At 46.1% G+C, this 27,114-nt stretch overlaps 1 protein-coding gene across 1 annotated transcript; it reads right to left on the minus strand.

Annotated features, from left to right (window-relative positions):
* Positions 1-1,018: 1,018 nt before the first annotated feature.
* LOC116957903 (uncharacterized) lies at positions 1,019-26,845 on the minus strand. Its single transcript, XM_032980355.2, has 5 exons — positions 26,737-26,845; positions 21,620-22,679; positions 18,804-20,924; positions 17,048-17,179; positions 1,019-4,629 (listed from the first exon to the last, which is right to left on the minus strand). The coding sequence occupies exons 2-5, from the start codon at positions 22,221-22,223 to the stop codon at positions 4,289-4,291; spliced, it is 3,198 nt and encodes a 1,065-aa protein (XP_032836246.1). The 5' UTR covers positions 22,224-22,679; positions 26,737-26,845; the 3' UTR covers positions 1,019-4,288.
* Positions 26,846-27,114: the final 269 nt, after the last annotated feature.

The following is a 27,114-nucleotide window of genomic DNA, read 5'->3' on the forward strand; positions in this document are numbered from 1 at the left end:
AATCGCAGCTCGTTGCCTGTACAAAAGACACCTGGGAGCCAGAAATCTTTCCGATTGAGAAGGGGGTCAAATACTTATTTCCCTCATTAAAATGCAAATCGATTTATAACATTTTTGACCTGCGTTTTTCTGGATTTTTTGTTGTTATTCTGTCTCTCGCTGTTCAAATAAACCTACCATTAAAATGACAGACTGATCATTTCTTTGTCAGTGGGCAAACGTACAAAATCAGCAGGGGATCAAATACTTTTTTCCCTCACTGTAACTACCTCGCCTGGTACGCAGGTCGTGGGTTCCAACCCGACCATGACGATGCCTGCTGCTGCTGTATATTTGCAGTGTGTGTGTCTCTCTCTCATCATCATCACGGCGGCTAGATGTTGACTACCTCGCCTGGTGTACAGGAGGTCGTGGGTTCCACCACCACCATCATCACGGTGGCTAGGAGATGTTGACTGCCTCGCCTGGAGTACAGGAGGTCGTGGGTTCCACCATCATCACGGTGGCTAGATGTTGACTACCTCGCCTGGTGTACAGGAGGTCGTGGGTTCCACCATCATCATCACGGTGGCTAGGAGATGTTGACTACCTCACCTGGTGTACAGGAGGTCGTGGGTTCCACCACCACCATCACGGTGGCTATGAGATGTTGACTACCTCGCCTGGTGTACAGGAGGTCGTGGGTTCCACCACCATGATCATCACAGTGGCTAGGAGATGTTGACTACCTCGCCTGGTACACAGGAGGTCGTCGGTTCCATCATCACCACGGTGGCTAGATGTTGACTACCTTGCCTGGTGTACAGGAGGTCGTGGGTTCCACCACCACCATCATCAGGGTGGCTAGATGTTGACTACCTCGCCTGGTGTACAGGAGGTCGTGGGTTCCACCACCACCATCATCATCACGGTGGCTAGGAGATGTTGACTACCTCGCCTGGTGTACAGGAGGTCGTGGGTTCCGTTCCGACCCTGCTGGTTTGCGAGTGACGCTGTGCCATGGATTGCGAGGGACAAGTTTTCTCTCGATTCTTTTTTATTTCTGTCTTGTACAGCGTTAGGAGATTTGCATGAATGACGCTTTATTAAAAAAACATTATTATAAACTCCACTCACTAACTCTGTAGAACAGGGGGAAGATCAGACAAACTCCACTCACTCACTGTGTAGAACGGAGGGAGATCACACAAACTCCACACAGTCTGTAGAACAGGGGGAGATCACACAAACTCCACTCAGTCACTCTGTAGAACAGGAGGAGATCACACAAACTCCACTCACTCTGTAGAACAGGGGGAGATCACACAAACTCCACTCACTCTGTAGAACAGGGGGAGATCACACAAACTCCACTCACTCACTTTGTAGAACAGGGGGAGACCACACAAACTCCACTCACTCACTTTGTAGAACAGGGGGAGATCATACAAACCCCACTCACTCACTCTGTAGAACAGGAGATCACACAAACTCCACTCACTCTGTAGAACAGGGGTAGATCACACAAACTCCACTCACTCTGTAGAACAGGGGGAGATCACACAAACTCCACTCACTCACTTTGTAGAACAGGGGGAGATCACACAAACTCCACTCACTCACTTTGTAGAACAGGGGGAGATCATACAAACCCCACTCACTCTGTAGAACAGGGGAAGATCACACAAACTCCACTCTGTAGACCAGGGGGAGATCACACAAACTCCACTCACTCGCTGTGTAGAACAGGAGGAGATCACACAAACTCCACTCACTGTAGAACAGGTGGAGATCACACAAACTCCACTCAATCACTCTATAGAACAGGGGGAGATTACATAAACTCCACTCACTCTGTAGAACAGGGGGAGATCACACAAACTCCACTCACTCTGTAGAACAGGGGCAGATCAAACAAACTCTACTCACTCTGTAGAACAGGGGGAGATCACACAAACTCCACTCACTCACTCTGTAGAACAGGGGGAGATCACACAAACTCCACTCACTAACTGTAGAACAGGGGGAGATCACACAAACTCCACTCACTCACTGTGTAGAACAGGGGGAGATCACACAAACTCCACTCACTCACTGTGTAGAACAGGGGGAGATCACAAACTCCACTCACTCTGTAGGACAGGGGGGGATCACACAAACTCCACTCACTCACTCTGTAGAACAGGGGGAGATGACACAAACTCCACTCACGCACTCTGTAGAACAGGGGGGTATCACACAAACTCCAATCACTCTGTAGAACAGGGGAGATCACACAAACTCCACTCACTCACTCTGTAGAACAGGGGGAGATCACACAAACTCCACTCACTCACTCTGTAGAACAGGGGGAGATTACATAAACTCCACTCACTCTGTAGAACAGGGGGAGATCACACAAACTCCACTCACTCTGTAGAACAGGGGCAGATCAAACAAACTCTACTCACTCTGTAGAACAGGGGGAGATCACACAAACTCCACTCACTCACTGTGTAGAACAGGGGGAGATCACAAACTCCACTCACTCTGTAGAACAGGGGGAGATCACACAAACTCCACTCTGTAGACCAGGGGGAGATCACACAAACTCCACTCACTCGCTGTGTAGAACAGGAGGAGATCACACAAACTCCACTCACTGTAGAACAGGTGGAGATCACACAAACTCCACTCAATCACTCTATAGAACAGGGGGAGATTACATAAACTCCACTCACTCTGTAGAACAGGGGGAGATCACACAAACTCCACTCACTCTGTAGAACAGGGGCAGATCAAACAAACTCTACTCACTCTGTAGAACAGGGGGAGATCACACAAACTCCACTCACTCACTGTGTAGAACAGGGGGAGATCACAAACTCCACTCACTCTGTAGGACAGGGGGGGATCACACAAACTCCACTCACTCACTCTGTAGACCAGGGGGAGATCACACAAACTCCACTCACTCACTGTGTAGAACAGGGGGAAATCACACAAACTCCACTCACTCTGCAGAACAGGGGGAGAACACACAAACTCCACTCACTCTGTAGAACAGGGGAGACCACACAAACTCCACTCACTCACTCTGTAGAACAGGGGGAGATCACACAAACTCCACTCACGCACTCTGTAGAACAGGGGGGTATCACACAAACTCCAATCACTCTGTAGAACAGGGGAGATCACACAAACTCCACTCACTCACTCTGTAGAACAGGGGGAGATAACACAAACTCCACTCACTCACTCTGTAGAACAGGGGGAGATCACACAAACTCCACTCACTCTGTAGAACAGGGGGATATCACACAAACTCCAATCACTCTGTAGAACAGGGGAGATCACACAAACTCCACTCACTCTGTAGAACAGGGGGAGATCACACAAACTCCACTCACTCACTCTGTAGACCAGGGGGAGATCACACAAACTCCACTCACTCACTGTGTAGAACAGGGGGAAATCACACAAACTCCACTCACTCACTCTGTAGAACAGGGGGAGATCACACAAACTCCACTCACTCTGTAGAACAGGGGGAGACCACACAAACTCCACTCACTCTGTAGAACAGGGGAGACCACACAAACTCCACTCACTCACTCTGTAGAACAGGGGAGATCACACAAACTCCACTCACTCTGTAGAACAGGGGGAGATCACACAAACTCCACTCACTCTGTAGAACAGGGGGAGATCACACAAACTCCACTCACTCACTCTGTAGAACAGGGGGAGATCACACAAACTCCACTCACTCACTCTGTATGACAGGGAGAGATCACACAAACTCCACTCACTCTGTAGAACAGGGGGAGATCACACAAACTCCACTCACTCACTCTGTAGACCAGGGGGAGATCACACAAACTCCACTCACTCACTGTGTAGAACAGGGGGAGATCACACAAACTCCACTCACTCACTCTGTAGACCAGGGGGAGATCACACAAACTCCACTCACACACTTTGTAGAACAGGGGGAGATCACACAAACTCCACTCACTGTGTAGAACATGCAGAGATCACACAAACTCCTCTCACTCTGTAGAACATGCAGAGATCACACAAACTCCACTCACTCTGTAGACCAGGGGGAGTTCACACAAACTCCACTCACTCTGTAGAACAGGGGGAGATCACACAAACTCCACTCACTCTGTAGAACAGGGGGAGATCACACAAACTCCACTCACTCTGTAGAGCATGCAGAGATCACACAAACTCCTCTCACTCTGTAGACCAGGGGGAGATCACACAAACTCCACTCACTCTGTAGACCAGGGGGAGTTCACACAAACTCCTCTCGTGCTCACTCTCAAACTCCCGGGCAATCGGCCCGCGCCGATCCCTTCGACAGCGACCGTCCCTCCTCTCCGGCCTGCGTCATCTTCCTCCTCCTCCTACTCCTCCTCCTCCTCCTCTTCTTCCGACGTTGCCCGTCATCGCTCTCCTCCTCGTCCTCGTCGTCGTCCTCCTCGTCGTCGTCGCCGCCGCCGCCGCCGTGATCGTCGCCGGCGCCGCCCGCGCCTGCCGGCGGCGCCTTCCGGCACTGGGCGCATCCTCGCCGCGCGGGCCTGGCGCGTCTCCCCCTGCCGGGCCTCGCCCTGGCGACGCCGACGCCGCCCGCGGCTCCCGTCGGCCGCTCCGCCACTTCGTCTGCCGCGCGGGAGGTGAAGAGAACGATCAGGAAGATAATAAAGACAATACAATAAAGACAATGCAATAAAGACAATGCAATGAGACAATGCAATAAGACAATACAATAAGACAATGCAATGAGACAATGCTATAAGACAATGCAATAAGGCAATGCAATAAGACAATGCAATAAGACAATGCAATGAGACAATGCTATGATACAATACAATAAGACAATGCTATAAGACAATGCAATAAGACAATGCAATAAGACAATGCAATAAGACAATGCACTAATACAATGCAATAAGACAATGCAATAAGACAATGCAATGAGACAATGCTATGAGACAATCCAATAAGACAATGCAATAAGACAATGCAATGAGACAATGCAATAAGACACTACAATAAGACCATGCAATGAGACAATGCAATAAGACAATGCAATAAGACAATGCTATGAGACAATACAATAAGCCAATGCTATAAGACAATGCAATAAGACAATGCAATAAGACAATGCAATGAGACAATGCAATAAGACACTACAATAAGACAATGCTATAAGACAATACAATAAGACAATGCAATGAGACAATGCAATGTATCAATGAAATAAGACAATGCAATAAGACAATACAATAAGACAATACAATAAGACAATGCTATAAGACAATACAATGAGACAATGCAATGAGACAATGCAATGAGACAATGCAATACGACAATGCAATGAGACAATGCACTAATACAATGCTATAAGACAATACAATGAGACAATGCAATGAGACAATGCAATAAGGCAATACAATGAGACAATGCAATAAGACAATGCAATGAGACAATGCAATGAGACAATGCAATAAGACAATGCAATGAGACAATGCAATAAGACAATGCAATGAGACAATGCAATGAGACAATGCAATGAGACAATACAATAAAGACAATGCAATGAGACAATGCAATGAGACAATGCAATGAGACAATGCAATGAGACAATACAATAAACACAATGCAATGAGACAATGCAATGAGACAATGCAATGAGACAATGCAATGAGACAATACAATAAGACAATGCTATAAGACAATACAATAAAGACAATGCAATGAGACAATGCAATAAGACAATGCCATAAGACAATGCAATGAGACAATGCAATGAGACAATGCAATAAGACAATGCAATAAGACAATGCAATGAGACAATGGTATGAGACAATACAATAAGACAATGCTATAAGACAATGCAATAAGACAATACAATAAGACAATGCAATGAGACAATGCAATGAGACAATGCAATGAGACAATGCAATAAGACAATGCAATGAGACAATGCAATGAGACAATGCAATAAGACAATGCAATGAGACAATGCAATAAGACAATGCAATGAGACTATGCAATGAGACAATGCAATAAGACAATGCAATGCGACAATGCAATGAGACAATGCAATGAGACAATGCAATGAGACAATGCTATAAGACAATGCAATAAGACAATTCTATAAGACAATGCTATAAGACAATGCAATGAGACAATGCAATAAGACAATGCAATAAGACAATGCAATGAGATAATGCAATGAGACAATGCAATAAGACAATGCAATGAGACAATGCTATAAGACAATACAATGAGACAATGCAATGAGACAATGCAATGAGACAATGCAATAAGACAATGCAATAAGACAATGCTATAAGACAATGCAATGAGACAATGCAATGAGACAATGCAATGAGACAATGCAATGAGACAATGCAATGAAACAATGCAGTGAGACAATGCAATAAGACAATGCAATAAAAAATGAAATAAGACAATGCAATGAGACAATGCAATAAGGCAATACAATGAGACAATGCAATAAGACAATGCAATGAGACAATGCAATGAGACAATGCAATAAGACAATGCAATGAGACAATGCAATAAGACAATGCAATGAGACAATGCAATGAGACAATACAATAAAGACAATGCAATGAGACAATGCAATGAGACAATGCAATGAGACAATGCAATGAGACAATACAATAAACACAATGCAATGAGACAATGCAATGAGACAATGCAATGAGACAATGCAATGAGACAATACAATAAGACAATGCTATAAGACAATACAATAAAGACAATGCAATGAGACAATGCAATAAGACAATGCCATAAGACAATGCAATAAGACAATGCAATGAGACAATGCAATAAGACAATGCAATAAGACAATGCAATGAGACAATGGTATGAGACAATACAATAAGACAATGCTATAAGACAATGCAATAAGACAATACAATAAGACAATGCAATGAGACAATGCAATGAGACAATGCAATGAGACAATGCAATAAGACAATGCAATGAGACAATGCAATGAGACAATGCAATAAGACAATGCAATGAGACAATGCAATAAGACAATGCAATGAGACAATGCAATGAGACAATGCAATAAGACAATGCAATGCGACAATGCAATGAGACAATGCAATGAGACAATGCAATGAGACAATGCTATAAGACAATGCAATAAGACAATTCTATAAGACAATTCTATAAGACAATGCAATGAGACAATGCAATAAGACAATGCAATAAGACAATGCAATGAGATAATGCAATGAGACAATGCAATAAGACAATGCAATGAGACAATGCTATAAGACAATACAATGAGACAATGCAATGAGACAATGCAATGAGACAATGCAATAAGACAATGCAATAAGACAATACTATAAGACAATGCAATGAGACAATGCAATGAGACAATGCAATGAGACAATGCAATGAGACAATGCAATGAGACCATGCAATGAAACAATGCAGTGAGACAATGCAATAAGACAATGCAATAAAAAATGAAATAAGACAATGCAATGAGACAATGCAATAAGGCAATACAATGAGACAATGCAATAAGACAATGCAATGAGACAATGCAATGAGACAATGCAATAAGACAATGCAATGAGACAATGCAATAAGACAATGCAATGAGACAATGCAATGAGACAATACAATAAACACAATGCAATGAGACAATGCAATGAGACAATGCAATGAGACAATGCAATGAGACAATACAATAAGACAATGCTATAAGACAATACAATAAAGACAATGCAATGAGACAATGCAATAAGACAATGCCATAAGACAATGCAATAAGACAATGCAATGAGACAATGCAATAAGACAATGCAATAAGACAATGCAATGAGACAATGCTATGAGACAATACAATAAGACAATGCTATAAGACAATGCAATAAGACAATACAATAAGACAATGCAATGAGACAATGCAATGAGACAATGCAATAAGACAATGCAATAAGACAATGCAATGAGACAATGCAATAAGACAATGCAATGAGACAATGCAATGAGACAATGCAATAAGACAATGCAATGAGACAATGCAATAAGACAATGCAATGAGACAATGCAATGAGACAATGCAATAAGACAATGCAATGCGACAATGCAATGAGACAATGCAATGAGACAATGCAATGAGACAATGCTATAAGACAATGCAATAAGACAATTCTATAAGACAATGCTATAAGACAATGCAATGAGACAATGCAATAAGACAATGCAATAAGACAATGCAATGAGATAATGCAATGAGACAATGCAATGAGACAATGCAATAAGACAATGCAATGAGACAATGCTATAAGACAATACAATGAGACAATGCAATGAGACAATGCAATGAGACAATGCAATAAGACAATGCAATAAGACAATGCTATAAGACAATGCAATGAGACAATGCAATGAGACAATGCAATGAGACAATGCAATGAGACAATGCAATGAGACAATGCAATGAGACCATGCAATGAAACAATGCAGTGAGACAATGCAATAAGACAATGCAATAAAAAATGAAATAAGACAATGCAATGAGACAATGCAATGAGACAATGCAATAAGACAATGCAATGAGACAATGCAATGAGACAATGCAATTATACAATGCAATAAGACAATGCAATGAGACAATGCAATGAGACAATGCAATGAGACAATGCAAGAAGACAATGCAATGAGACAATGCTATAAGACAATACAATGAGACAATGCAATGAGACAATGCAATGAGACAATGCAATAAGACAATGCAATAAGACAATGCAATAAGACAATACAATAAGACAATGCAATGAGACAATGCAATGAGACAATGCAATAAGACAATGCAATAAGACAATGCAATGAGACAATGCAATGAGACAATGCAATGAGACAATGCAAGAAGACAATGCAATGAGACAATGCTATAAGACAATACAATGAGACAATGCAATGAGACAATGCAATGAGACAATGCAATAAAACAATACAATACAACAATGCAATGAGACAATGCAATAAGACAATACAATAAGACACTACAATAAGACAATGCAATGAGACAATGCAATAAGACAATGCTATAAGACAACGCAATAAGGCAATGCTATAAGACAATGCAATAAGACAATGCTATAAGACAATACAATAAGACAATACAATAAGGACAATACAATAAAGACAATGCAATGAGACAATGCAATAAGACAATGCAATGAGACAATGCAATGAGACAATGCAATTAGACAATGCAATGAGACCATGCAATGAAACAATGCAATAAGACAATACAATAAAAATGCAATAAGACAATGTAATGAGACAATGCAATGAGACAATGCAATAAGACAATGCAATGAGACAATGCAATAAGACAATGCAATGAGACAATGCAATGAGACAATGCAATAAGACAATGCTATGAGACAATGCAATGAGACAATGCAATGAGACAATGCAATAAGACAATGCAATAAGACAATGCAATGAGATAATGCAATGAGACAATGCAATGAGACAATGCAATAAGACAATGCAATAAGACAATGCAATGAGATAATGCAATGAGACAATGCAATAAGACAATGCAATGAGACAATGCTATAAGACAATGCCATAAGACAATGCAATAAGACAATGCAATGAGACAATGCAATAAGACAATGCAATAAGACAATGCAATGAGACAATGGTATGAGACAATACAATAAGACAATGCTATAAGACAATGCAATAAGACAATACAATAAGACAATGCAATGAGACAATGCAATGAGACAATGCAATGAGACAATGCAATAAGACAATGCAATGAGACAATGCAATGAGACAATGCAATAAGACAATGCAATGAGACAATGCAATAAGACAATGCAATGAGACAATGCAATGAGACAATGCAATAAGACAATGCAATGCGACAATGCAATGAGACAATGCAATGAGACAATGCAATGAGACAATGCTATAAGACAATGCAATAAGACAATTCTATAAGACAATGCTATAAGACAATGCAATGAGACAATGCAATAAGACAATGCAATAAGACAATGCAATGAGATAATGCAATGAGACAATGCAATAAGACAATGCAATGAGACAATGCTATAAGACAATACAATGAGACAATGCAATGAGACAATGCAATGAGACAATGCAATAAGACAATGCAATAAGACAATGCTATAAGACAATGCAATGAGACAATGCAATGAGACAATGCAATGAGACAATGCAATGAGACAATGCAATGAAACAATGCAGTGAGACAATGCAATAAGACAATGCAATAAAAAATGAAATAAGACAATGCAATGAGACAATGCAATAAGGCAATACAATGAGACAATGCAATAAGACAATGCAATGAGACAATGCAATGAGACAATGCAATAAGACAATGCAATGAGACAATGCAATAAGACAATGCAATAAGACAATGCAATAAGACAATACAATAAGACAATGCAATGAGACAATGCAATGAGACAATGCAATAAGACAATGCAATAAGACAATGCAATGAGACAATGCAATGAGACAATGCAATGAGACAATGCAAGAAGACAATGCAATGAGACAATGCTATAAGACAATACAATGAGACAATGCAATGAGACAATGCAATGAGACAATGCAATAAAACAATACAATACAACAATGCAATGAGACAATGCAATAAGACAATACAATAAGACACTACAATAAGACAATGCAATGAGACAATGCAATAAGACAATGCTATAAGACAACGCAATAAGGCAATGCTATAAGACAATGCAATAAGACAATGCTATAAGACAATACAATAAGACAATACAATAAGGACAATACAATAAAGACAATGCAATGAGACAATGCAATAAGACAATGCAATGAGACAATGCAATGAGACAATGCAATTAGACAATGCAATGAGACCATGCAATGAAACAATGCAATAAGACAATACAATAAAAATGCAATAAGACAATGTAATGAGACAATGCAATGAGACAATGCAATAAGACAATGCAATGAGACAATGCAATAAGACAATGCAATGAGACAATGCAATGAGACAATGCAATAAGACAATGCTATGAGACAATGCAATGAGACAATGCAATGAGACAATGCAATAAGACAATGCAATAAGACAATGCAATGAGATAATGCAATGAGACAATGCAATGAGACAATGCAATAAGACAATGCAATAAGACAATGCAATGAGATAATGCAATGAGACAATGCAATAAGACAATGCAATGAGACAATGCTATAAGACAATGCCATAAGACAATGCAATAAGACAATGCAATGAGACAATGCAATAAGACAATGCAATAAGACAATGCAATGAGACAATGGTATGAGACAATACAATAAGACAATGCTATAAGACAATGCAATAAGACAATACAATAAGACAATGCAATGAGACAATGCAATGAGACAATGCAATGAGACAATGCAATAAGACAATGCAATGAGACAATGCAATGAGACAATGCAATAAGACAATGCAATGAGACAATGCAATAAGACAATGCAATGAGACAATGCAATGAGACAATGCAATAAGACAATGCAATGCGACAATGCAATGAGACAATGCAATGAGACAATGCAATGAGACAATGCTATAAGACAATGCAATAAGACAATTCTATAAGACAATGCTATAAGACAATGCAATGAGACAATGCAATAAGACAATGCAATAAGACAATGCAATGAGATAATGCAATGAGACAATGCAATAAGACAATGCAATGAGACAATGCTATAAGACAATACAATGAGACAATGCAATGAGACAATGCAATGAGACAATGCAATAAGACAATGCAATAAGACAATGCTATAAGACAATGCAATGAGACAATGCAATGAGACAATGCAATGAGACAATGCAATGAGACAATGCAATGAAACAATGCAGTGAGACAATGCAATAAGACAATGCAATAAAAAATGAAATAAGACAATGCAATGAGACAATGCAATAAGGCAATACAATGAGACAATGCAATAAGACAATGCAATGAGACAATGCAATGAGACAATGCAATAAGACAATGCAATGAGACAATGCAATAAGACAATGCAATGAGACAATGCAATGAGACAATACAATAAAGACAATGCAATGAGACAATGCAATGAGACAATGCAATGAGACAATGCAATGAGACAATACAATAAACACAATGCAATGAGACAATGCAATGAGACAATGCAATGAGACAATGCAATGAGACAATACAATAAGACAATTCTATAAGACAATACAATAAAGACAATGCAATGAGACAATGCAATAAGACAATGCCATAAGACAATGCAATAAGACAATGCAATGAGACAATGCAATAAGACAATGCAATAAGACAATGCAATGAGACAATGGTATGAGACAATACAATAAGACAATGCTATAAGACAATGCAATAAGACAATACAATAAGACAATGCAATGAGACAATGCAATGAGACAATGCAATGAGACAATGCAATAAGACAATGCAATGAGACAATGCAATGAGACAATGCAATAAGACAATGCAATGAGACAATGCAATAAGACAATGCAATGAGACAATGCAATGAGACAATGCAATAAGACAATGCAATGCGACAATGCAATGAGACAATGCAATGAGACAATGCAATGAGACAATGCTATAAGACAATGCAATAAGACAATTCTATAAGACAATGCTATAAGACAATGCAATGAGACAATGCAATAAGACAATGCAATAAGACAATGCAATGAGATAATGCAATGAGACAATGCAATAAGACAATGCAATGAGACAATGCTATAAGACAATACAATGAGACAATGCAATGAGACAATGCAATGAGACAATGCAATAAGACAATGCAATAAGACAATGCTATAAGACAATGCAATGAGACAATGCAATGAGACAATGCAATGAGACAATGCAATGAGACAATGCAATGAGACCATGCAATGAAACAATGCAGTGAGACAATGCAATAAGACAATGCAATAAAAAATGAAATAAGACAATGCAATGAGACAATGCAATAAGGCAATACAATGAGACAATGCAATAAGACAATGCAATGAGACAATGCAATGAGACAATGCAATAAGACAATGCAATGAGACAATGCAATAAGACAATGCAATGAGACAATGCAATGAGACAATACAATAAACACAATGCAATGAGACAATGCAATGAGACAATGCAATGAGACAATGCAATGAGACAATACAATAAGACAATGCTATAAGACAATACAATAAAGACAATGCAATGAGACAATGCAATAAGACAATGCCATAAGACAATGCAATAAGACAATGCAATGAGACAATGCAATAAGACAATGCAATAAGACAATGCAATGAGACAATGCTATGAGACAATACAATAAGACAATGCTATAAGACAATGCAATAAGACAATACAATAAGACAATGCAATGAGACAATGCAATGAGACAATGCAATAAGACAATGCAATGAGACAATGCAATGAGACAATGCAATAAGACAATGCAATGAGACAATGCAATGAGACAATGCAATAAGACAATGCAATGAGACAATGCAATAAGACAATGCAATGCGACAATGCAATGAGACAATGCAATGAGACAATGCAATGAGACAATGCTATAAGACAATGCAATAAGACAATTCTATAAGACAATGCTATAAGACAATGCAATGAGACAATGCAATAAGACAATGCAATAAGACAATGCAATGAGATAATGCAATGAGACAATGCAATGAGACAATGCAATAAGACAATGCAATGAGACAATGCTATAAGACAATACAATGAGACAATGCAATGAGACAATGCAATGAGACAATGCAATAAGACAATGCAATAAGACAATGCTATAAGACAATGCAATGAGACAATGCAATGAGACAATGCAATGAGACAATGCAATGAGACAATGCAATGAGACAATGCAATGAGACCATGCAATGAAACAATGCAGTGAGACAATGCAATAAGACAATGCAATAAAAAATGAAATAAGACAATGCAATGAGACAATGCAATGAGACAATGCAATAAGACAATGCAATGAGACAATGCAATGAGACAATGCAATTAGACAATGCAATAAGACAATGCAATGAGACAATGCAATGAGACAATGCAATGAGACAATGCAAGAAGACAATGCAATGAGACAATGCTATAAGACAATACAATGAGACAATGCAATGAGACAATGCAATGAGACAATGCAATGAGACAATGCAATAAGACAATGCAATAAGACAATGCAATAAGACAATACAATAAGACAATGCAATGAGACAATGCAATGAGACAATGCAATGAGACAATGCAATAAGACAATGCAATAAGACAATGCAATGAGACAATGCAATGAGACAATGCAATGAGACAATGCAAGAAGACAATGCAATGAGACAATGCTATAAGACAATACAATGAGACAATGCAATGAGACAATGCAATGAGACAATGCAATAAAACAATACAATACAACAATGCAATGAGACAATGCAATAAGACAATACAATAAGACACTACAATAAGACAATGCAATGAGACAATGCAATGAGACAATGCAATAAGACAATGCTATAAGACAACGCAATAAGGCAATGCTATAAGACAATGCAATAAGACAATGCTATAAGACAATACAATAAGACAATACAATAAGGACAATACAATAAAGACAATGCAATGAGACAATGCAATGAGACAATGCAATGAGACAATGCAATTAGACAATGCAATGAGACCATGCAATGAAACAATGCAATAAGACAATACAATAAAAATGCAATAAGACAATGTAATGAGACAATGCAATGAGACAATGCAATAAGACAATGCAATGAGACAATGCAATAAGACAATGCAATGAGACAATGCAATGAGACAATGCAATAAGACAATGCTATGAGACAATGCAATGAGACAATGCAATGAGACAATGCAATAAGACAATGCAATAAGACAATGCAATGAGATAATGCAATGAGACAATGCAATGAGACAATGCAATAAGACAATGCAATGAGACAATGCAATGAGACAATGCTATAAGACAATACAATGAGACAATGCAATAAGACAATGCAATGAGATAATGCAATAAGACAATGCAATGAGACAATGCTATAAGACAATACAATGAGACAATGCAATGAGACAATGCAATGAGACAATGCAATAAGACAATGCAATAAGACAATGCTATAAGACAATACAATACAACAATGCAATGAGACAATGCAATGAGACAATGCAATGAGACAATGCAATGAGACAATGCAATAAGACAATGCAATAATACAATGCTATAAGACAATACAATAAGACAATACAATAAGACAATGCAATGAGACAATGCAATGAGACAATGCAATAAGACAATGCTAAGACAATGCTATAAGACAATACAATAAGGACAATGCAATGAGACAATGCAATAAGACAATGCTATAAGACAATGCCATGAGACAATCCAATAAGACAATGCTATAAGACAATACAATAAGACAATGCTATAAGACAATACAATAAGACAATACAATAAGGACAATACAATAAGACAATACAATAAAGACAATGCAATGAGACAATGCAATGAGACAAAACGAGGACGGCGGGCTAGCGTCAAGCGAGCCGAGTCCGTGACCATTGTGAGGCGGTCCTCCTTCAAGGCGCTGGCACAGCAGTAGGGGGAGGAGGAGAGGTGGGGGGGGATGGGGAGGAGGGGGGCAGTAGTAGAAGGTGGGGAGGGAGTAGGGGGAGAGGGGAAGGGAGGGGGAGGGAGTAGGGGGAGGGAGGAGGGGGAAGGGAGTAGGGGGAGGGAGGAGGGGGGAGGGAGTAGGGGGAGGGGGGAGGCAGTAGGGGGAGGGAGGAGGGGGAAGGGAGTAGGGGGAGGGAGGAGGGAGTAGGGGGGGGGAGGGAGTAGAAGGAGGGGGGTGGGAGTAGGGGGAGGGGGGAGGGAGTAGGGGGAGGGGGGAGGGGGAGGGAGGAGGGGGGAGGGAGTAGGGGGGGGAGTAGGGGAGGGAGTAGGGGAGGGGGAGGGAGTAGGGGAAGGGAGGGGGAGGGAGTAGGGGGAGGGAGGGGAGGGAGTAGGGGGAGGAGGCGTCAAAGCGAATGGCGGCGTTGCTGAGCACAAACGTCGCGACCTCCGATGGACAGAAAATGTGGCATCTGTGCGGGGCCGCCGTATTCCTGAAACCTCGCCCACTCAATGAGTCTCACTCACAGTCTCACAGTCTCACTCACAGTCTCACTCTCACACACTCTCACTCACTCACAGTCTCACAGTCTCACTCACAGTCTCACTCTCACACACTCTCACTCACTCACAGTCTCACAGACTCACTCACAGTCTCACTCTCACACACTCTCACTCACTCACAGTCTCACAGTCTCACTCACAGTCTCACTCTCACACACTCTCACTCACAGTCTCACAGTCTCACTCACAGTCTCACTCTCACACACTCTCACTCACAGTCTCACAGTCTCACTCACAGTCTCACTCTCACACACTCTCACTCACTCACAGTCTCACAGTCTCACTCACAGTCTCACTCTCACACACTCTCACTCACTCACAGTCTCACAGTCTCACTCACAGTCTCACTCTCACACACTCTCACTCACTCACAGTCTCACAGTCTCACTCACAGTCTCACTCTCACACACTCTCACTCACTCACATGCTCACAGTCTCACTCACAGTCTCACTCTCACACACTCTCACTCACTCACAGTCTCACAGTCTCACTCACAGTCTCACTCTCACACACTCTCACTCACAGTCTCACAGTCTCACTCACAGTCTCACACTCACACACTCTCACAGTCTCACAGTCTCACTCACAGTCTCACTCTCACACACTCTCACTCACTCACAGTCTCACAGTCTCACTCACAGTCTCACTCTCACACACTCTCACTCACTCACACACTCTCACTCACTCACAGTCTCACACCACCGCCACCACCACCACCGCGTGCAAGTGATCGTCAGACTAGAGGCGGAGTCTCACCTTCACTGAATGACAACTCCACCTCGATGAAGTTCTGGTCTGCAGTGGCCAGGCACCCACGTTGGGACTCTTCCCCCGTGTCCTCTGGGTCCTCGCTGGCTCCTTCCACCTTGATGATCCTCAGATCCGGAGCTGCGATCGACACAGACGCGGCGCGTCTCGCTGCCGTGACGAGCGGGGCGACGTGGCAGCGGAAGGCGTGTGCCTCCGAAGAAGGACCCCGGCGGGCCCATCGACACTCAGGGCCGCCGGGTCAAGGGGCGAGAGCCAGAAAGGGTAAAAACCCTTTCTGTATGCCAAGTTTGTAGTCCATACCACATCGGAAAGTGGGTTCAAATCGAGTTACAAGATTTGAGGATACAAGAACAACAGCGAGTTAAATGAAAGCGTGTAAAATGGCCATTATTCCACACAAACGTTGCCTCGTGTGGCGGAGTGCGTGCGGCGTACCCATTAGGCTGGAGAGAGGAACTTTGTCCTTTGTGCGGAGCCAGGAGCCACCACGGCGTGGTCAGACCGGCGTGGGGGGGGAGGGAATCTCAGACCATTTACAGTCGGACCTCACACGTGATTGCACCGCGGGCTAAACAATGGGCTGAAGAGCAGCACTATAAAAGGAGCACCCAAATCGGCAGCGTGGATGGGGGCAGTTTGGGCAGAGCTCAACGCGGAAGCAGCGACGGCGGTGGTGGCGGCGGCGTTTCTCCACCACCACCAACACCACCACCACCTCCACCACCACCACCAACACCACCACCACCACCACCACCCAGTAGTGGCTGGGCGACCTCCCGCCCTCAAGCAGCGACACGAGTGAGGACCAGGGGATCTTCACTCGGCCGACCTGGGGATTGAACCGGGGCAGGTGGGACTTCGGGGACGGAGCAAGTGGGGCATGACAGGAGCGGGAGGAGACTGTCGCCATCTGGTTCCCCCTGGGTGGCTGTGGACATCTCCCAACTGCTCCAAGAGGGGATAAGCTCGAGGCACGAGCTGACCACCGCGGGGGGTTAGCGGGCGAGGGGTGGAAACCCGAGCGAGGAACACGGGGGTCGTCTGTAAAGCAGAGTTGCGTGTGGGAGAGCCTTAGGAATGCTCAGTGTGATTGTATGCGTGTGGGTGACCCCTGTGTTGATTCTTATTCGTTCGATGGTCTTTGTGGTAGCCAGGCTATAAACTCCCCTGCTTGGGCTGGTCGGTGTCAGCTCGTGTAGAAATAAAAGCTGACATCACTAAACAGCCAGGGGTCTCCCGAGTGGACTAACGCCGGCTCGACGCAATGCACCCCAACCGTCAGCCCTCCGTGGATAGGCAACGTGACACCTTGGGGAACTTAACATTCAACTCTGGAATCATCTATACAAACTGTTGCTTCCATGCCACATAGAAGAGGAAGAAGATCTGGTCACTGCCACCCACTCGGAGGAGCCGGAGGCTGGTCAATGCCCAGGTGTAACTATGGCCGAGGGGCACCCCCAGTGGCTTATGTCCCTGTGCATTATTAGTCTGTTGCCAGTACAGGGGGGTGACGATTGCTACTGCTGCTGCTGCTGCTTCTGCTGCTGCTGCGCGTGATCCTAATCGAGTAACCCGCGGTGCAATTTCTCAAATGTGGGACACCGCGCCAGAGACACCGAGAGGCTGGGTTGAAGCCCTGGGTCCGGGTGTCCCTCTGCCTCGAGGAGGAGGTCCATGACAGCACCACCACCACCACCACCCCACCGACGGCGGCAGGGGACGGGTTTAGAGGCCTCACCGGTTGCTTCGGAGGCCGAGGCGTCTTCGCGTTTCACCACCAGCTGAGGACTCGTCCCAGGGCCTGGGCTCTGCTCTCGTTTGACGAGAGGCGGAGGCGGAGGAGTAAGCGGAGTAGTAAGCGGAGGGGGCTGCCTCTCCGCACCTCCCGCGTTGCCGCTCGCAGGGCTTTTAACGAGCCGGGCCAGAGCCCTCCTCGCCGCGTACTTCTTCTTCTGCTTGTACAGCTCCTTGTAGCAGTGAACGGCGCCGGCGAGCGTCCGGTTCACCTTGAAGCTGCGCTCCCTGTTGGGGTCGTCCTCCCTGAAGATGTCCATCGCCGCCTCCAGGTGAACGAACGCCTCCGACAGCCGCGCCGCGGTCAGCGTCCGCCTGGGCGGCCCCTCGGCGCCTCCCCCGCCCTCGTCGCCACCCTCCCCCGAGCGCTGCTGCAGCAGCTCCACGAGGTCGTCGTTGGACAGCTCGCCGCCGTGCGATTCCAGCAGCTCGGCGACGTCCCGCTCCTCGACGTTGTCGAGGCCGGCCGACCTCGCCAGCCCCACGATGTCCCGCAGGACCTCCGCCGCCGACGCCGACGCCGACGCCGCCGCCGACGCCTCCGCCGGGCCCGGGCCCGCGGGGCGGGCGACGACGCACCGGGGCCAGATCTTGAGCCACGCGGCGTTCACGTCCGACGGCCTCACCTCCCGCCACGCCTCGGCGATGTTGTCGACCGCCGCCCTGATGTTGTAGCCGCGCCAGAAGTCCCGCGCCGAGCGCCGCCCGCCGGCGGTGTCCCCCGCGAGGCGGGCGAAGGTGCGCCGCAGGTAGTAGGCCTTGAAGGCGGCGACGACGCCCTGGTCCATGGGCTGCAGCAGGGCCGTGGTGCTGGGCGGCAGGAAGGCGACGCGGACGTTCTCCGACAGCTCCTCCAGGTTGACCGGGTGGGCCGGGGCGCTGTCCAGGACGAGCAGGGCCCTGTTCGGCAGGCCCCTGCGGCCGCAGTAGTCCGCGACGGCCGGGCAGAAGTGCGTCGCGAACCACTCCCGGAAGACCGTCGCGGTCACCCAGGCCCTCCTGTTGGAGCGCCACACGACGGGGAGGTGCTCCTTGGAGCACCCCTTGATGGCCCTCGGCGTCTCCGAGCGGTACACGAGCAGCGGCTTGAGCTTGAGGTCGCCCGAGGCGTTGGCGGCGAGCAGGAGGGCCAGGCGGTCCTTGGCCGCCTTGAAGCCCGGGGCGGTCTTCTCCTCGGCCGCGATCGAAGTCCTCGCCGGCATCCGCTTCCAGTACAGCTCCGTCTCGTCCACGTTGAACACCTGGCCCGGCACGTAGCCCCCCTCCTCGATGACGCCCCTCAGGACGTCGGGGTAGCCCGCCGCCGTGCCGGCGGCGGGCGACGCGGCCGACGGCGACGCCGCCGAAGCGGCGTCGCCGCCGCCGCCCGCGGCCTCGCCCGGCGGGCCGAGGCTCCCCAGGCCGCTGCGCTTCTTGAAGCGCTCGAACCACCCGCGGCTCGCGCCGAACGTCTCGCCGGCGCCGCCGCCGCCGCCGCCGCCGCCGCCGCTCATCTGCCGGAGGTCCTCGAAGAGGCTCCGCGCCTTCTCCTGGACGGCGGGCGCGCTCAGCGCCGCGCCCCGCTGGCTCTGGTCCTCGATCCAAACCCCGAGGAGCCTCTCCATGTTCTCGAGGACGGCCGAGCGGCTCCGGAAGATCTTGGTGGCGGTGAGCGGCGCCGCGTTCTGCGCCGACTCCAGGATCTTGCCCGCGTTCACGCAGATGGAGCGCGCCGAGCTGGCGGGCAGGCCGAGCGCCTGGGCGATCGCGGCCACCTTCTGCCCGGCCTCGAACCGCTTCACGACCTCCAGCTTCACCCCGAGGTTGATGCTCCTCCGCCGGCGTTTCTTGCCGGCGGCGGCGGCGGCGGCGTCGGCGGCGTGCATCGTTCCGGACGATCCTCTTTGCGCTCCGTGTGGTTCTTCAAAAGGTAACGACGGTGGCGACAGCGGGAGATCCGCATCGCCCGCTCGTGGGCGACGCGGGTTGGTAGGACGGAGGTGCGGTGGTGGCGGAGGAGGGGAGCCGGGCAGCGCTCGCACGGCGTTCACGTCGCAAAGCGCTCCCTTGACGACCGCGCTGGTTCCTACGTTCGAGAGGAAACAGCGGCGAGGGCAAAAAAGTGTTCGCCCGTTGTTGTACCACATCCACACAGTACTACGTCACTGCAGTGCACAGCACTGCATTACCACATCACCAAAGTACTACATTACCACATCACCACAGTACTACACCACTGCAGTACACAGCACTGCATTACCACATCACATAAACACAGTACTACATCACTGCAGTGCACAGCACTACATTACCACATCACCACAGTACTACATCACCACAGTACTACATCACTGCAGTGCACGGCACTACATTACCACAGTACTACATCACTGCAGTACACAGCACTACATTACCACATCACCACAGTACACATCACCATATCACCACAGTACACATCACCACATCACCACACACATCACTACATCGCCACACACATCCCTACAGTACAGTGGTACCCCGGAGATCGAACTTAATTCGTTCCAGAAGGCCATTCCAACGCCGAATTGTTCCAACACCGAATTAATTTTCCCCATAAGAATTAATGTAAATGACATTAATTAGTTCCAGACGCAATAAATCTCTCATTGTAAAGCATTTTTACGCGAGGTTTACAGTACTTACACGCACGCAATCGCACGAAAAAACCAACAAACACAAGAAAATAAATGGAATAAATACGTGTAACAAATGGCACAAACGAACACTGAACTTCAACTTTACCTGTGGCAAGGAGAGCTGGTGGCTTGAGTGGAAGGTGGCCAGGAGGAGGGATTAAGCCCTCGGCCTCCACCAACTCTTTAAATTCCCCAACAAATTTCTTGGAGCCTTCCGTATCGGCACCGGCACCCTCCGCGTGCCTTACGGCACTCTCAATGCCGCTTCTCTTTTTAAATTTATCAAACCAGCCTCGGCTAGCCTTGAACATTTCACCGGGACCTGGGTCGTCGCCCGTTCCTGGGGCCTTTTGGACGATGTCCGAATGCAACCTCTTGGCCTTCTCGCATATCACAGCCTCCGAAATGCCATCGCCCGCCAGCTGCGTTTCGTTGATCCAAAGCAGCAGCGATTTCTCAACCTCCTCGATTGCTTTCGTCCTTTGCTTCGACAGGGAGGACACTCCCTTGGCTACGTTGGCCCCCTTGATGGCTTCCTTATTTTTGAGCATGGTGCAGATGGTCGATTTCGGCATGCCGTACTGTTCGGATATCTCGGTGACGCGAACACCCCTCTCTGCCTTTGCAATGATCTCTTTTCTCAATTCTATCGTGGTTCTCACAACTTTCCTTTTCGGCTTCTCACTACCGCCGACCTTCTTGGGAGACATCGCGTGCGGATGAAACGCGCCCAAAACAAAACAAAAAAGACGTTAAAATACGGCGGGGCCCCGATTTACGATGCGCAGGGCTTGAGGCATTTCGATCTCTGCGATCGCTAGCGATACGCGACGAAGTGGCTGCCGCCCTGCGCGACGCCTCACCCTCACCAGCGGTCGACGGAGTCCGGTTGCCCGCAGATCATACGGGAGGGCTGAGAATTTACCTTGGATTTTTTTTTAAAGCTTGACATTTGACCGTGCAACACAGCATCGTAATTGACAAATACGTGCGGTCTGTCGTCCGTACAGTACGGTACTGTGAATTGGTCTGGTTTTTTTTTTGCTCAATTATCGCCGTCCTTTAAGGGCTCCTGGATAGGCGAGGACATCTTCGACTTACTGATACCTTTGACTTACGGTGGCGGTCGTCGGAACTTATCTCCTTGATCGTAAGTAGAGGACTCCCTGTAAAGGAAATTAACGAACACGTTAAGGGACGATGCTTTGCGGGTAACTGCACCGGGTGACAGCGACGCGTTAACCGAAGCCTCTCGCACGGCGAAACCTTTTTTTTTGTCTGGGCAAGCGTCGTGCACCCTGGGCCATGCGCGTCTCAGCTGTGTACAGGTTCCGTTGAACGTTCGACCTCCGAATTTCGTTCGGTTTCCGGGGCTAAAAATTGTTGGGGAATACTACAGTGGAGGAAAAAAAAGTATTTGATCCCCTGCTGATTTTGTACGTTTGCCCACTGACGAAGAAATTATCCGTCTATAATTTTAATGGTACAGTGAGGGGAAAAAGTATTTGATCCCCTGCTGATTTTGTACGTTTGCCCACTGACGAAGAAATGATCAGTCTATAATTTTAATGGTAGGTTTATTTGAACAGTGAGAGACAGAATAACAACAACAAAATCCAGAAAAACGCATGTCAAAAATGTTATAAATTGATTTGCATTTTAATGAAGGAAATAAGTATTTGACCCCTCTGCAAAACATGACTCAGTACTTGGTGGCAAAACCCTTGTTGGCAATCACAGAGGTCAGGCGTTTCTTGTAGTTGGCCACCAGGTTTGCACACATCTCAGGAAGGATTTTGTCCCACTCCTCTTTGCAGATCTTCTCCAAGTCATTAAGGTTTCAAGGCTGACGTTTGGCAACTCGAACCTTCAGCTCCCTCCACAGATTTTCCATGGGATTAAGGTCTGGAGACTGGCTAGGCCACTCCAGGACCTTAATGTGCTTCTTCTTGAGCCACTCCTTTGTTGCCTTGACCGTGTGTTTTGGGTCATTGTAATGCTGGAATACCCATTCACGACCCATTTGCAATGCCCTGGCCGAGGGAAGGAGGTTCTCACCCAAGATTTGACGGTACATGGCCCCGTCCATCGTCCCTTTGATGCGGTGAAGTTGTCCTGTCCCCTCAGCAGAAAAACACCCCCAAAGCACAATGTTTCCACCTCCATGTTTGACGGTGGGGATGGTGTTCTTGGAGTCATAGGCAGCATTCCTCCTCCTCCAAACACGGCGAGTTGAGTTGATGCCAAAGAGCTCCATTTTGGTCTCATCTGACCACAACACTTTCACCCAGTTGTCCTCTGAATCATTCAGATGTTCATTGGCAAACTTCAGACGGGCATGTATATGTGCTTTCTTGAGCAGGGGGACATTGCGGGCGCTGCAGGATTTCAGTCCTTCACGGCGTAGTGTGTTACCAACTGTATTCTTGGTGACTATGGTCCCAGCTGCCTTGAGATCATTGACAAGTTCCTCCTGTGTAGTTCTGGGCTGATTCCTCACCGTTCTCCTGATCATTGCAACTCCACGAGGCGAGATCTTGCATGGAGCCCCAGGCCGAGGGAGATTGACAGTTCTTTTGTGTTTCTTCCATTTGCGAAAAATCGCACCAACTGTTGTCACCTTCTCACCAAGCTGCTTGGCAATGGTCTTGTAGCCCATTCCAGCCTTGTGTAGGTCTACAATCTTGTCCCTGACATCCTTGGAGAGATCTTTGGTCTTGGCCATGGTGGGGAGTTTGGAATCTGATTGATTGATTGCTTCTGTGGACAGGTGTATTTTATACAGGTAACAAGCTGTGATTAGCAGCACTCCCTTTAAGAGTGTGATCATAATCTCAGCTCGTTACCTGTATAAAAGACACCTGGGAGCCAGAAATCTTTCTGATTGAGAGGTGGTCAAATACCTATTTCCCTCATTAAAATGCAAATCAATTTATAACACTTTTGACATGCGTTTTTCTGGATTTTTTTGTTGTTATTCTGTATTACACTGTTCCAATAAACCTATCATTAAAATTAGACTGATCATTTCTTTGTCAGTGGGCAAACGTACAAAATCAACAGGGGATCAAATACTTTTTTCCCCTCACTGTAGGTTTATTTGACCGGTGAGAGACAGAATAACAACAAGAAAATCCAGAAAAGGCATGTCAACAATGTTATATTTGCATTTTAATGAGCGAAATAAGTATCACCACATCACCACACCACTACATCACCATCACCACATTACTACATCACCATCACCACATCACCAACACATCATCACCATCACCACCACATCACTACATCACCATCATCACTACATCACCATCATCATCACTACATCACCATCACCACATCACTACATTACTACATCACCATCACCACATCACCACCACATCACCATCACCACATCACTACATCATCACCAAATCACTACATCACTACTGTACTACATCACTACATCACCACACCACTACATCACCATCATCACTACATCACCACATCACTACATCACCACATCACTACATCACCATCGCATCACCATCACCACACTACATCACCATCATATCACCATCACCACCACATCACCATCACCACATCACTACATCACCATCACTACATCACCATCACCACACTACATCATCACTACATCACCATCATCACATCACCACACTACATCACCACATCACACTACATCACTATCACCACACTACATCACCATCATATCACCATCACCACCACATCACTACATCACCATCACCACACTACATCATCACTACATCACCATCATCACACTACATCACCACATCACACTACATCACCATCACCACATCACCATCACCACACTACATCACCATCACCACACTACATCACCATCACCACACTACATCACCACACTACATCACCATCACCACATCACCACCACATCACCACATCATATCACCACACACCACATCACATCACCACCACCACAATACATCACCACATTACACTACATCACATCACCACATCACCATCACCACGACATCACCACATCATCACCACACTACATCACCATCACCACATCACCATCACCACGACATCACCATCACCACACTACATCACATCACATCACCACACTACATCACCATCACCACCACACCACACACCACATCATCACCATCACCACATCACACACCATCACCACGACATCACCATCATCACCACATCACCATCACCACATCACCACCATCACCACGACATCACCATCATCACCACATCATCACCATCACCACATCACCATCACCACATCACCACCATCACCACGACATCACCATCATCACCACATCATCACCACCACCACAATACATCACCACATTACACTACATCACATCACCACATCACCATCACCACGACATCACCACATCATCACCACACTACATCACCATCACCACATCACCATCACCACGACATCACCATCACCACACTACATCACATCACCACACTACATCACCATCACCACCACACCACACACCACATCATCACCATCACCACATCACACACCATCACCACGACATCACCATCATCACCACATCACCATCACCACATCACCACCATCACCACGACATCACCATCATCACCACATCATCACCATCACCACATCACCATCACCACATCACCACCATCACCACGACATCACCATCATCACCACATCATCACCATCACCACATCACACACCATCACCACACTACATCACATCACATCACCACTACACCATCACCACACCATCACCACATCACCACGACATCACCACCATCACCACATCACCACCACATCACCACCATCACCACATCACCACCACATCACCACCATCACCACATCACCACCACATCACCACCATCACCACATCACCACCACATCACCACCATCACCACATCATCACCACATCACCACCATCACCACCACACCACATCACCATCACCACCACACCACATCACCACCATCACCACATCACCACCACATCACCACCATCACCACATCATCACCACATCACCACCATCACCACCACACCACATCACCATCACCACCACACCACATCACCACCATCACCACATCACCACCACATCACCACCATCACCACATCATCACCACATCACCACCATCACCACCACACCACATCACCATCACCACCATCACCACGACATCACCACCATCACCACATCATCACCACATCACCACCATCACCACGACATCTCTCACCGTGCCCTGCTGCTGCTGCTCTCGTGCTAAGCGAGCTACGGGGCGCGCGAGGCGCGTTAAGCGAAACGCGTTCTGGGCGACGGCGACGGGAGGGGAGGGGCAGGGATAGGGGGAGGGGTTACAGGGGGAGGGTTTACAGGGGGAGGGGTTACAGGGGGGGTGGGGGAGGGGTTACAGGGGGAGGGGTTACAGGGGGGTGGGGGAGGGGTTACAGGGGGAGGGGTTACAGGGGGGGTGGGGGAGGGGTTACAGGGGGAGGGGTGAGAGGGGGGAGGGGTGAGAGGGGGGCGGGGTGAGAGGGGGGAGGGGTGAGAGGGAGAGCGGCAAGATGCGAGGTAATAAAAGGCGCTGACGCAAAACTCAGATTACCCCTCCACC

This window comes from Petromyzon marinus, chromosome 66 (genome assembly GCF_048934315.1).
Source record: "Petromyzon marinus isolate PM22_M1 ecotype Great Lakes invasive population chromosome 66, UKy_Petmar_22M1.pri1.0, whole genome shotgun sequence".
Lineage (NCBI taxonomy): Eukaryota > Metazoa > Chordata > Hyperoartia > Petromyzontiformes > Petromyzontidae > Petromyzon > Petromyzon marinus.

Coding starts and splice junctions, on each gene's coding strand:
- LOC116957903 (XM_032980355.2), bottom strand. CDS start 22,223: ATGTCTCCCAAGAAGGTCGGCGGTAGTGAGAAGCCGAAAAGGAAAGTT. Junction 20,925..21,619: donor ACCAGCTCTCCTTGCCACAG/GTAAAGTTGAAG, acceptor TCTCGAACGTAG/GAACCAGCGCGGTCGTCAAG. Junction 4,630..17,047: donor GGAGTTGTCATTCAGTGAAG/GTGAGACTCCGC, acceptor CCCGCGCGGCAG/ACGAAGTGGCGGAGCGGCCG.